The sequence below is a fragment of the Chiloscyllium plagiosum genome, unplaced genomic scaffold (assembly GCF_037043375.1).
Source record: "Chiloscyllium plagiosum isolate Xiang-an unplaced genomic scaffold, Cpla_swu_hap1 HiC_scaffold_9, whole genome shotgun sequence".
NCBI lineage: Eukaryota > Metazoa > Chordata > Chondrichthyes > Orectolobiformes > Hemiscylliidae > Chiloscyllium > Chiloscyllium plagiosum.
Window position 1 is genome coordinate 2,797,977 of NW_028270147.1, and position 12,623 is coordinate 2,810,599.

The 12,623-nt window shown below is 41.9% G+C and overlaps 1 protein-coding gene across 3 annotated transcripts in view; it reads right to left on the reverse strand.

The window, feature by feature from the left end:
• The window catches only part of cryz (crystallin, zeta (quinone reductase)), a 63,439-nt gene that overhangs the window by 3,232 nt on the left and 47,584 nt on the right, over positions 1–12,623 (reverse strand). For all 3 annotated transcript variants that reach the window (XM_087990345.1, XM_043698551.2, XM_043698552.2), the window contains one exon: positions 9,457–9,558. In XM_087990345.1, the coding sequence (XP_087846471.1) occupies positions 9,457–9,558 (102 nt within the window). The remainder of the gene's footprint in view (positions 1–9,456; positions 9,559–12,623) is intronic.

A 12,623-nucleotide genomic window follows, 5' to 3' on the forward strand; every position in this document is an offset into this window, starting at 1 on the left:
CACACCTCAGGAAAGATATGGAGAAGGTGAAGCACAAGCACATAATTAAAAAGGTTAAATCTATGAGGACAGGTTGTGAAGAAAAGGCATGTATTCCCTTAAGTAACTAAGATGCTCAAGATGATTAAAAAGATTGGATAATTTCTTTTTATCTAATGTCACAAAGCTGGTCCCTTTATTCTAAAAGCTATTAGAACATAGAACATTACAGCGCAGTACAGGCCCTTCGGCCCTCGATGTTGCACCGCCCTGTCATACTAATCTGAAGCCCATCCCACCTACACTATTCCATGTACGTCCATTTGCCTGTCCAATGACGACTTAAATGCACTTAAACTTGGCGAATCTCCTACCGATGCATGCAAAGTATTCCATACCCTTACTACTCCTTTTCTCAAGGATACTGTGTCCTTGGTTTTTTCAAAGGGGTCGTAAACAGCTCCCGGTTCTGTTTAGACTGGTTTGGTACAGAGATTAAAGGGCACTGAGAGGCCTTCTTGTTTACATGTAAACAGATGAGACTTCAAGCCAAAGTGGTCATGTTTTAGAAGTGACCTGTATAATGAAAGGGGAGTGGTCAGCTCTGGAAGCATAAGTTAAGTTAGGAATTCAACAGTGAGCTATGTGGAAACAGATTGCTAAACTCTCTTTCCTTCTGCCCTTCCAACTTCAACCTGTAAGCATTCTTTCCATTTTTACTGTTTTTGTTTTGGGGGGTTGCTTATTGGGACGGTTGTATATTCAGAACAGCATAATTAAGTCTAGTTTGGATAGACTGAGTTCTGTAGGGGTTCGTTATTCTGTTCTTTGTGTTTCATTGCGTGGTTTTGTGAATAAACTTTTGTGTGTTTTAAAACCTGATAGGTAACTTAGCTAACTTACTCCGGGTCATTTTCACTGTATATTTATCGAATCAAATTGCAAAGTTTGTTCTTGTGGAAGGTAACTCAACCATTTATCCCAAGTTTTGACAACTTACTCATTGTCCAATTTGATTTGAGGAATGTCCAATTCAAAATCTTCTGAACCTGGTTCTTCCTTCTGTGCTGTAATCATTAACACCTTCTTCTCTTGCTTTCCTTCCCGATCAAAATACCTTTTGAGCATATTCACATGACACAGTCTGTGAGATTTCTTGCTGTCTGGAGTCCTTATCAAGTAGGTCACCTCACTCAGTTACCTCTCAATTTGATACGATCCACTAAACCTGGCTTTTAAAGGCTCACCTGTTACTGGAAGTAACACCAATACCTTATCCCCAATTACAAAATTGTGAATTTGTGATTTCTTCTCCACTTCCTGTTTCATTGTATGCTATGATCTTTTTAAATGCTGTCTAGCCAACTCTCCAGCTCTATTTAATCGTTCCCTAAAATTTGACAAATAGTACAAATGGGTGGTCTCTGAATTCTGACCTATTAATTTCTCCTTAATCAATTTTAATGGTCCTCTTACTTCATGCCCAAAAATTAACTCAAATGGACTGAATTTGGTTGATTCATTCAGTGTATCTTTGATCGTAAAAAGTATAAACGGAGCTCCCTTATCCTAATCATCTGGATAATCCTGACCATAAACCCTCAACATGGTCTTTAGTGTTTGATGCCACCTCTCGAGCACTCCCTGCATTCTCGATGGTATGCAGTAGATTTGAATTGCTCTATTTCCAAGTTATCCGTAACCTCCTTGAATAGTTTGGATGTGAAGTTTGATCCTTGATCTGACCAGATCTCTATTGGTAGTCCGTATCTAGTAAAAATAATTTAACTAATTCTTCTACAATTCTTTTAGCTGTGATGTTGCATAATGGGATTGCCTCAGGAAATCTAGTTGACAACTCCATTATTGTTAATAAATACTTTTACCCTACTTGCATTGGTAGGGGACCTACGCAATCAATCAAGACTCTTATGAAAGGTTCTTCAAATGCTGTAACAGATATTAAAGGTGCAGGTTTTATTACTGCCTGTGGTGTTCCGATTAGCTGACATACATGATACGTCTGGCAAAATTCAACTACATCCTTGTGTAGTCCTGGCCAGTAAAAATGTCTTTATATTTTAGCCTGTGTTTTCCTCATCCCTGAATGACCTCCAAGTAGTAGCTCATGCACCACTCACAGAACCTCCTTTTTATACCCTAGTGGCAAAACAATTTGATGAATCTCTACCCATTTTTCATCTGCTTGAATGTGTGATGGTCTCCATTTCCTTTCTTTCTTTGTAAATGCCTTTTGACATAACTGTTTTAACTCCTCATCTTTCTGCTGTAATTCAATCAGCTTAGCAGAGCTAAAGATACTGGCATGTTTACCTATTTGCTCCTTCTTGTTCCACTTATCTTATCGAAAAAGATCTCCGATAACACTATGTCAGTTTCCTTATCTGTGCCTTTTGATCCCCCCTGCTTCAGCTTGTGCCTCTGTGATCTTGTGATCACACAATCAGGGAACATGCCTGGAAAAACATTCTTCATGTCTTCAGTTGCCTGCGTCTCCACTGGCTTTTCAACTCGGAAAGGCAGCATGCCTACCAGTAAATCAGCTATATCATTTGCAAGGACAAATTGTATTCCTGGAGCTAAGAGTTTGTCCAGTACTCCTACCACAAATTCTTCACTTTCTTCTGGATTCTCTTGCCGCACTTTACATAACTGGGCACTTTTTATCTCACCATGAATTCCTGTTACCAGTACTTTTTCTGGCAAAAGTCCCTCAGGAGAGTATATCTCCTCATCCTTCAGCATTACAGACTGAGACCTATGTCCCTTAAAATTGTTGCCTTCTTACCTACTCCTCCTTGCCTGTGTGAATAAACTGTACCCTTGCATGTATATTTTTTAAGCTGTTCTGGCACTTACTTCTTAATCAACCTCTGATCATCTTGTACACTCTGAGGCAGTTGTCTAACTTCCCTTATGTTTTTTGTTACTCGTCCAACAAAACTCCCAGACTGGTCTGGTTTTCCTACATCTGACTTTGTCCTAGCCAACCAACACTGTGATTTTGTGTGGCCCACTTTATTACTATGAAAACTCCTCGGCCTTTTAACTTCTTTGTCTCCCTCAAGGGTTTCTTTTGTACCATGTGGTAAGTTATCTTTATGATCTTCACTGAGATCTACCTTTCCCTTTCCATGTGAGGATTTCTCTTTGCCAAAATTTCTATCCCTCATGGACTGAAATTGATTCTGGAAGCCAAAGCAGGTTTTATGGACTAGCTCATAATCATCAGCCCCTTCAGTTGCTAGCCTTGCTGTTTTAACTCTCTGCTCTTTCACATGAGTAGGCACTACTTCCTCACTGAGCCTAACCCCAACCTTTATCTTCAGCCTTTTAAGCTGACTTTCTTTTTGAAGTGTCAGTTTTTGAAGTTCAAAAGCTCTCTCTTTTTCTTTTCTCTTCTGCTGCTCTCTGTTTTCTCTCAGTTCTGCTACTCCCTCTTTTTCCCTCTCTTCTGCTTCTAATTGTAACTCTAACTGTTTCATTTCTGCTGCCTTTTCCTTATCTCTCACTTCGAACTCAAGCTGCTTCATTTGCAATTGAATTCTTGCCATCTCTATAGATTCTGAGGGCTTCTCCAGCAAATTTAAATGCTGAGCTATTATAATTATCTCTCCTTCCCTCATAGACGCAGACAGGTCCAATTCCAGCCTCTCTGCTAATTCTTACAACTTGGTCTTATTGACCTTTTGCAAAACTTCCAAAGTCACCGCATCCACATCCAGAAAACTCCTGGCCACTCAAAGAGCCATTACTATCCCAAGCTTTGTCCACCTAACCCCAGACCAACACCTGAAATAAAGACACTAGCACCTACCATTCATGTTTAAAATCCCACAAAGAGACCGCAATCTGTTATGGACGAGGCCAGACCACTCAAAACATTCTTAAGCAGGCAATTCAGACCATAACTTTGCAATTTGTTCGGTAAGTGGACAGTGAAAATTACCCGGATTAACTTAGCAAGGTTGATGACTAGATTTTAAAACAGACAAAAATGTATTCACAAAATTACACAATGAAACACAAAGAACTGAATAAAGAACCCTACAGAACGCACTCTATCCAACTAGACTTAATTATGCTGTTCCAAATATACACAACAGTCCAATAAGCAAACCCCCTTTAAAACCAGTATAAATGGAATATATGCTTACAGGTTGAAGTTGAAGGGCAGAAAAGAGAGAGAGAGTTTCCACACTGCTCACTGTTGGACTCCTCACCAGGTTAGACTGAACGATAAACTGCTCAGCTCAGCTAGCTAGAGAGCTGACCACTCCCTTTCCTTTATATAGGTTACTTCTAAAACATGACCACTTTGGCTTGAAGTCTCATCTGATTACATATAAACAAAAAGCCTCTCAAAGCCTTGTGGGCGGCATGGTGGCACAGTGGTTAGCACTGTTGCCTCACAGCGCCAGAGACCCGGGTTCAATTCCCGACTCAGGTGACTGACTGTGTGGAGTTTGCACATTCTCCCCGTGTCTGCGTGGGTTTCCTCTGGGTGCTCCGGTTTCCTCCCACTGTCCAAAGATGTGCAGGGTCAGGTGAATTGGCCATGCTAAATTGCCGGTAGTGTTAGGTAAGGGGTAAATGTAGGGGTATGGGTGGGTTGCGCTTCGGCGGGTCGGTGTGGACTTGTTGGGCCGAAGGGCCTGTTTCCACATTGTAATGTAATGTAATCTAATCTAATCTTTTTCATTTCTGTACCAAACCAGACTGATTGGAGCCCAACTCAGTTTATTACCTCTCTGAAAAAAATCAAGGACAGAGTCTCCTTGAGCCACGGAACAGCTTTCAGAAATAAAGGGACTAGCTTTGTGACAAGTTACAGTGACTGGAGCTCACCCATAGTCATGGTGCCAAAGCCAGATAGTTGCCAAGGTTATGTGTGGAATATCGGAGTCAACACCGTTACAAAGAATGATGCATATCTAATTCCACAGTTGGAGGACTGTGTCAAAAAAGTGGGACAAGCAACTTACATTTCTAAGTTGGACTTGCTCAGAGGCTACTGGCAAGGACCTCTGTCAGAGAGCAAAGGAAATTTCAGCTTTCGTAATGCCAAATGGAATATATCAGTTCAAAGACATGCCAATTGATATGAAAAACACTCCAGCCACATTTCGGAGACTGACTAAGACAGTCATTGCCGAGTTACCTAATTGTGTTGTTGACATTGATGACCTGGTGATTTTTAGTCACTCATGGACGGAACATTTACAGCATTTATCGGACTTGTTTGATCGACTTTGGAAGGCGAGCTTGGTGAATTTGCTAAAGCCCAAGTCACCTTCCTGAGCTATGTTTTTGGACATGGATAAATGGCCCCAAAGGATGCAAAAACAAAAGTAATTGGGGAATTTTCCACACTGTCAACAAAAAAAACAGTACTACCATTCCTGGGATCGAGTGGATTTTACCGAAAGTTTGTGCTGAACTTTAGCAGTTTGGCTGCTCCACTCACTGAATTGTTGAAAAAGGGCAAGAAGTGGGCGGCACGGTGGCACAGGTGGGCGGCACGGTGGCACAGTGGGCGGCACGGTGGCAGGCACGGTGGCACAGTGGTTAGCACTGCTGCCTCGCAGCGCCAGAGACCCGGGTTCAATTCCCGCCTCAGGCGACTGACTGTGTGGAGTTTGCACGTTCTCCCCGTGTCTGCGTGGGTTTCCTCCGGGGGCTCCGGTTTCCTCCCACAGTCCAAAGATGTGCAAGTCAGGTGAATTGGCCATGCTAAATTGCCCGTAGTGTTAGGTAAAGGGGTAAATGTAGGGGTATGGGTGGGTTACGCTTCGGCGGGTCGGTGTGGACTTGTTGGGCCGAAGGGCCTGTTTCCACACTGTAATGTAATCTAATCTAATCTAATGTAACCTAATCTAAAGTTTCAGTGGACAGCAGACTGTCAAAAGGCATTTGACAGCCTAAAAAGTGTGTTAACCACTGCCCCAGTTTTAGCCACGCTGGATTACATGAAGCCTTTCAAAGTGGCTATCGATGCCAGTGATGTAGGTGTCAGTGCGGTGCTCCTGCAGGAAGAGGACAACGGAATAGAAAGACCCATTGGGTATTTTTCTAGGAAGTTGAATATTCATCAGCAGAAATATTCAACGGTGGAGAAAGAGACTTTGAGCTTGGTGCTAGCATTACAACATTTCAGTGTTTATATTACCAGCAATGCATCTGAGACAATGGTATACACTGATTGTAACCCATTGACATTGGTGGAAAACTTTAAGGACAAAAATGCCAGTCTGTTTAGATGGAGTTTGTTGTTGCAGCCATTCCATTTGACAAATGTGCAGGTGGCAGGTCATGAAAATGTGAAACGAGACTTGAATGAGATACTGTGGCGGGTGAGCCATAACCTGAATTTGCATGTGGTTGTGCGTGTTTGTGTGTTTACAGTTAGTACAGTGTTTCTTTGTGTTTTAGACTACTAACCAGTTTGTTTTTGAAGGGTTTTAAAAATGAAGCCATCTTTTGATATTGATGGTTCATTTTTTTAAAGGGGGGAGGTGTCACAAAGCTGGTCCTTTTTTTCTAAAAGCTGTTCCTTTTCTCAAGGATACTGTGTCCTTAGTTTTTCTCAGAGGAGTCATAAACAGCTCCTGGTTCTGATTAGACTGGTTTAGTACAGAGATTAAAATGTATTGAGAGGCCTTTTTGTTTACATGTAAACAGATGAGACTTCAAGCCAAAGTGGTCATGTTTTAGAAGTGACCTGTATAATGAAAGGGGAGTGGTCAGCTCTGGAAGTAAAAATTAAGTTAGGAATTCAACAGTGAGCTATGTGGAAACAGACTTTTGCCTTCTGCCCTTCTAACTTCAACCTGTAAGCATTTGTTCCATTTTTACTGTATTTTTAAGGGGGTTTGTTTATTGGGACTGTTGTGTGTGTGTGTGTGTTCAGAACAGCATAATTAAGTGTAGTTTGGATAGACTGAGTTCTATAGGGGTTTCTTTATTCTGTTCTTTGTGTTTCATTATGTGGTTTTGTGAATAAACTTTTGTCTGTTTTAAAACCTGATAGGTAACTTAGCTAACTTACTCCGGGTCATTTTCACTATACATTTACCGAAACAAATTGCAAAGTTATTGTCTGGGCTGCCTGCTTAAGAATGTTTTGAGTGGTCTGGCCTCGTCCATAACACTGGTAGAAAGTGAGGACTGCAGATGCTGGAAATCAGAGTCGAGAGCATGGTGCTGGAAAAGCACAGGTCAGGCAGCATCAGAGGAGCAAGAGAATCAGTGTTTCGGGCATAAGCCCTTCCTGATGAAGGGCTTATGCCTGAAATGTCCATTTTTCTGCTCCTCAATGCTGCCTGACCTGCTGTGCTTTTTCAGCATCTCATTCTCGACTAGTGCAGAACACTACCCTATTTCAAAAACAAAATACCTTGTATGCTACAAGTCTGAAATGAAAGCAGAAAGTGATGGAAATACTCAGAAGAACAGGCAGCATCTATGGAAAGAAAGACAGAAGGTTAACAAACTTCCAGTTGCTTGTCATTTCAGTTCTTTGCTCCATTTCTGCTCCTACCTATCTGTCCTTGGCCTCCTGCAGGATCAACAAAGCTCAATCTATACTTGAGGAACAGCATCGCACCTTTCAGCAAAGAATTTTATAACATTACAGGCTTAACACTACAAGACAGGTTCAATTCAAGAGGGCATTGGACAATTATTGTAAAAAAAGTGTGACATGCTATGGGAAAAATGCAGGAAGTTGGCATGAGATAATAATTTGCATTTGAAGAGCTGCTGCAGCATGATGGGCTGAATGAACTCTAAAACTTCTGTGATTCTGTGACGATGTTTATTACAGTTCACAATATTTACAAGTTTTGCATCAACTACAAATTTTAAAATTCCACCTTGGACACCCAATTGTGGATTGTTTAACATAGATCAAGAAAAGCAGTAGCTCCAGTACTGTTCCCTACAGAACTGTATTGTAGATATTTCTAATCATTTTCTCAGACAAGTTATGCCAGATCCCTCTGAAGCAGGTGGGACTTGAACATCGAGCTTCTGACCCAGAGGTAGGAACACTACCACTGTGCCACAATAGCTCCTTGCAACATGGAGCTAGATGCACAACCATTGCTGTACAAGCCCAATCAGAGCAAGAAACATAATGTACACTTTCCTCCAGTCTGAAAAACAACCAAAGGCAGCACAATGGCTCGGTGCTTAGCACTCTTACCTCACAACATCAGGGACCTGGGTTCAATTCCCACCTCAGGCGACTGTGTGGAGTTTCCGCATTCTTCCCATCTCTGTGTAGGTTTCCTCTGGGTGCTCCAGTTTCCTCCCACAGTTCAAAGATGTGCAGGTTAGGTGGATTGGCCATGCTAAATTGCCCATAGTGTCAGGGATGTTCAGGCTGGGTGGATTACTTATAAAGTAGGGGTTGATCTGGTGGGCTGATATTCAGAGGGTCAGTGTGGACTTGATAGGCCAAATGACCTGCTTCCACACTGTAGGGATTCTATGTTTTCTGTCATTCAAGCTAACTTCATATCTGGGCTGCCCCTGTCTGTTTGTTCCATGGCCTTCGGCATTACTGGCAAGGCTGTTATGGTCCACTTTATCAAATGCTTTTTGAAAATCCATACAGACCACATTATCGTCATCAACCCTCTTTGTTATTTCATCACAAACAGAAATTAAGTTAGTTAATCACATTTTGTCTTGTTCCTTACTTTCTCTCCTGTTCCCATATCTGCACTTGCTTTGAACTTACTATATTTCTTATCTTTACTGGTTTTGATGATCTGAAATATCAATTGCATTTCTCTCTCCACAAATACTGTTAACTTTTTGAATGTTTTCAGTATTTTTTGAAAGGAGCCTGGTGAAAGGAATGTACAACAAGGAGATGTGACATTAAAATCAGACCTAGGCAGTTGAGAGATACTGTCAGGAAGCATTTTACAGACAAAGGTTTATTGGAAATCTGGAACACTCCCTCAAAAACTTGTTGAAATTGGATATCAATAGAGATTTTAAAATGGAGATCGACAGATTTTTGTTGTGTAATGTTATAGAGGGTTACAAACCAAAACTGGGTAAGGCAGCTGAGATCAGCTATGATCTAACCAACCAGCACATTAGATGAAGACAGGTGGATATTTGTAGCAGTCTCATTGCAATGTTTAATAAAAATGAACACCAACTGCAGCAAAAATATACAAAAACAGAAATTGCTGGAAAAACTCAGCAGGTCTGGCAGCATCTATAGACAGAAATCAGAGTTAGCATTTTGGATTCTGAGGAAGAGTCATTCAACCCAAAATGTTAACTCTGATTTCTCTACAAGGATGCTGCCAGATCCACTGAGTTTTTTCAGCAATTTCTGTTTTTGTTTCTGATTTACAGCATATTTCGGTTTTTATACATAAAAAATGTAATTATCTCCTGAACAATTACATTGTTGGAGGATGTTGTACTTACAGTCACTCGCCCACCAGCTGCAAGCAGTTGAAGATCATTGCTCAGATTCACATTGGACAACATTTCAATGATCACATCTACTCCTTGACCATCAGTATAATCCTTCACAGAGAAAGTGAGGTTAAGAATTAGATGCATAAAAGCCAAATGCAATGAACTAACCAATTGATGTAAACAATGTGCTCATTTATGTTTAGTGTGACTCTCCTTTTTTCTATTCTTATATAGAATTCAATCACTTCCTGGTCAAATTTAGTAGAATAAAAATTACAACTGAATAAATAGGTGATAAGAGAAAACAAATTTGGAAATCTACAGTGCCTTTCACAACCAAACTGAGTCCCAAAACACTTTTCTTTCTGAAGTGCAATGACTGTTTTAATGTAGGAAACATAGTAATCAATGGGTGCACAGAAAGACCTAACAACAAAACTGTTTTAGTGATGCTGGCTGCTGGATAAATACTGGTGAGAGCTCCCCTATTCTTCTTCAAAATAGTGCCATAGGATATTTTATAACTACATAGTCAGAAGTCACATGACACCAGGTGCAAGTCCAGCAGGTTTATTTGAAATCACAAGCTTTTGGAGCTTTCAGTCCAACACTGGCACCTCCACATTATAACTACATGAGAGAGATGACAGAACCCAGGTTCAACATCTCATGCAAAAGACAGCATATCTTAGATGCAGCATTGCCACAATATTGTACTAGAACATCAACCTAAATTTTACACTCAAGTCTGTGGAGTGGAACTTTAATCCACAAATTCATAGAATAGAATCATAGATTCCCTACCATGTGGAAACAGGCCTTTTGACCCCACATGTCCACACCAACCCTCCGAAGAGTAACCCTCCCATACCCATCCCCCTACCCTATTACTCTACATTAACCCCTACACATCCCTAAACACTATGGGTAATTTATTATGGTCAATTCAGCTCACCTGCACATCTTTGGACTGTGGGAGGAAACTGGAGCACCCGGAGAAAACCCACGCAGACATGGGGAGAATTTGCAAACTCCACACTGACAGTTGCCCGAGGCTGGAATCGTACCCGGGTCCCTGACGCTGTGAGGCTGCAGTGCTAACCACTGAGCCACTGTGCTGCCCTGAATATTATGACTTGGCTTAATAGTGAACTTAACTGATTTGAAACAGCAACAAATATTTGAATAGAAAGGGTAAACAAAACAACAAAGAAGGTCAGCCTGTTTGACCTAAACCTTATATGGAAGATCATTCACAGTGACTAGCTCTATGGTCATAGTCCATCTTTTCAGTCACTCGTGTCTGTGCTGCACAAACATAGTCCACCGCTGCTGCTGAGTTGGTCACAGTGCCTTGCTCAGTATGCGAGGAGAGGAAAGGGAGTTAGGATCCTAAGAGATAGTTTTAAAGAGGATGGAGTTTGTTTTTTGGTGAGATGGGATTGTGACAGTAGTGACGAGCTCAAGAGACAGATACGATAGGGAAAAGACAGAGACAAAATTAACAAGCATTAGAAATTCAAGAGCAATAAAGGTCTTTAACCCATCATTGCTCCAACTGAAACTATTATTCTGTCACAACTTTTTTTCTTCTAATACTATTGACTTCTAGTTCCTCCCAAACTTATCTGGAGAAAACTCCAAACGATTGAACTATTTTTAAAATTTATGCGTAGGCCTAAGTGTTGCTGGCTGGGCCAGCATTTATTGTTCTTCCCTAGTTTGCCCTTGAAAAGGCAATAGTGAGCTGCCTTCTTGGACGACAGAAGTCTATGTTTTCTAGGTTGATCCACAATGTCCTTAGGGAGGGAATTCCAGCTGTTGTGGTTCTGTTCGCCGAGCTGGGAATTTGTGTTGCAGACGTTTCGTCCCCTGTCTAGGTGACATCCTCAGGGCTTGGGAGCCTCCTGTGAAGCGCTTCTGTGATGTTTCCTCCGGCATTTATAGTGGTTTGTATCGGCCGCTTCCGGTTGTCAGTTCCAGCTGTCCATTGCAGTGGTCGGTATATTAGGTCCAGGTCGATGTGTTTATGATCGAATCTGTGGATGAGTGCCATGCCTCGAGGAATTCCCTGGCTGTTCTCTGTTTGGCTTGTTCTATAATAGTAGGGTTGTCCCAGTCGAATTGCTTGTCATGTGCGTGTATGGCTACTAAGGATAGCTGGTCGTGTCGTTTCGTGGCTAGTTGGTTTTCATGGATGCAGATCGTTAGCTGTCTTCCTGTTTGTCCTGTGTAGTGTTTTGATCCGTTTCATCAACAGATGCCTAAGGGAAAGACAACAGAACGAGGACATGCCACAACCCAAAGGACTAGCCACACTACCATACATCAAGAGCAATTCCAAACTGACAGCCAGACTACTGTGACCACTAGGACTCATAACAGCACACAAACCAACAGCCACTCTCAGACAACAACTCACCAGAACGAAGGACCCGATACCCAGCATGAGCAAAACCAATGTAGTGTACAAAATCCCATGCAAGGACTGCACAAAACACTACATAGGACAAACAGAAAGACAGCTAACAATCCGCATCCATGAACACCAACTAGCCACGAAACGACACGACCAGCTATCCTTAGTAGCCACACACACAGATGACAAGCAACATGAGTTCGAATGGGACAACACTACTATTATAGGACAAGCCAAACAGAGAACAGCCAGGGAATTCCTAGAGGCATAGCACTCATCCACAGATTCAATCAATAAGCACATCGACCTGGACCCAACATACCAACCACTGCAGCGGACAGCTGGAACTGACAACCGGAAGCGGCAGAGACAAACCACTATAAATGCTGGAGGAAACATCACAGAAGCGCTTCACAGGAGGCTCCCAAGCACTGAGGATGTCACCAAGACAGGGGACGAAACGCCTGCAACACAAATTCCCAGCTCGGCGAACAGAACCACAACAACGAGCACCCGAGCTACAAATCTTCGCACAAACTTTGAAGGGAATTCCAGCATTTTGACCCAGTGACAGTAGAAGAACGGTGATATATTTCCAAGTCAGGATGGTGAGTGACTTGAAGAGGAATGTGCAGGTAGTGGTGTTCCCATGTATCTGTTGCCATTGATCTTCTATATTGAAGTGGTCATGTATTTGGAGGTTCCGTTGAAGGATCTTTGGTGAATTTCTGCACAGCATCTTGTAGATAGCACA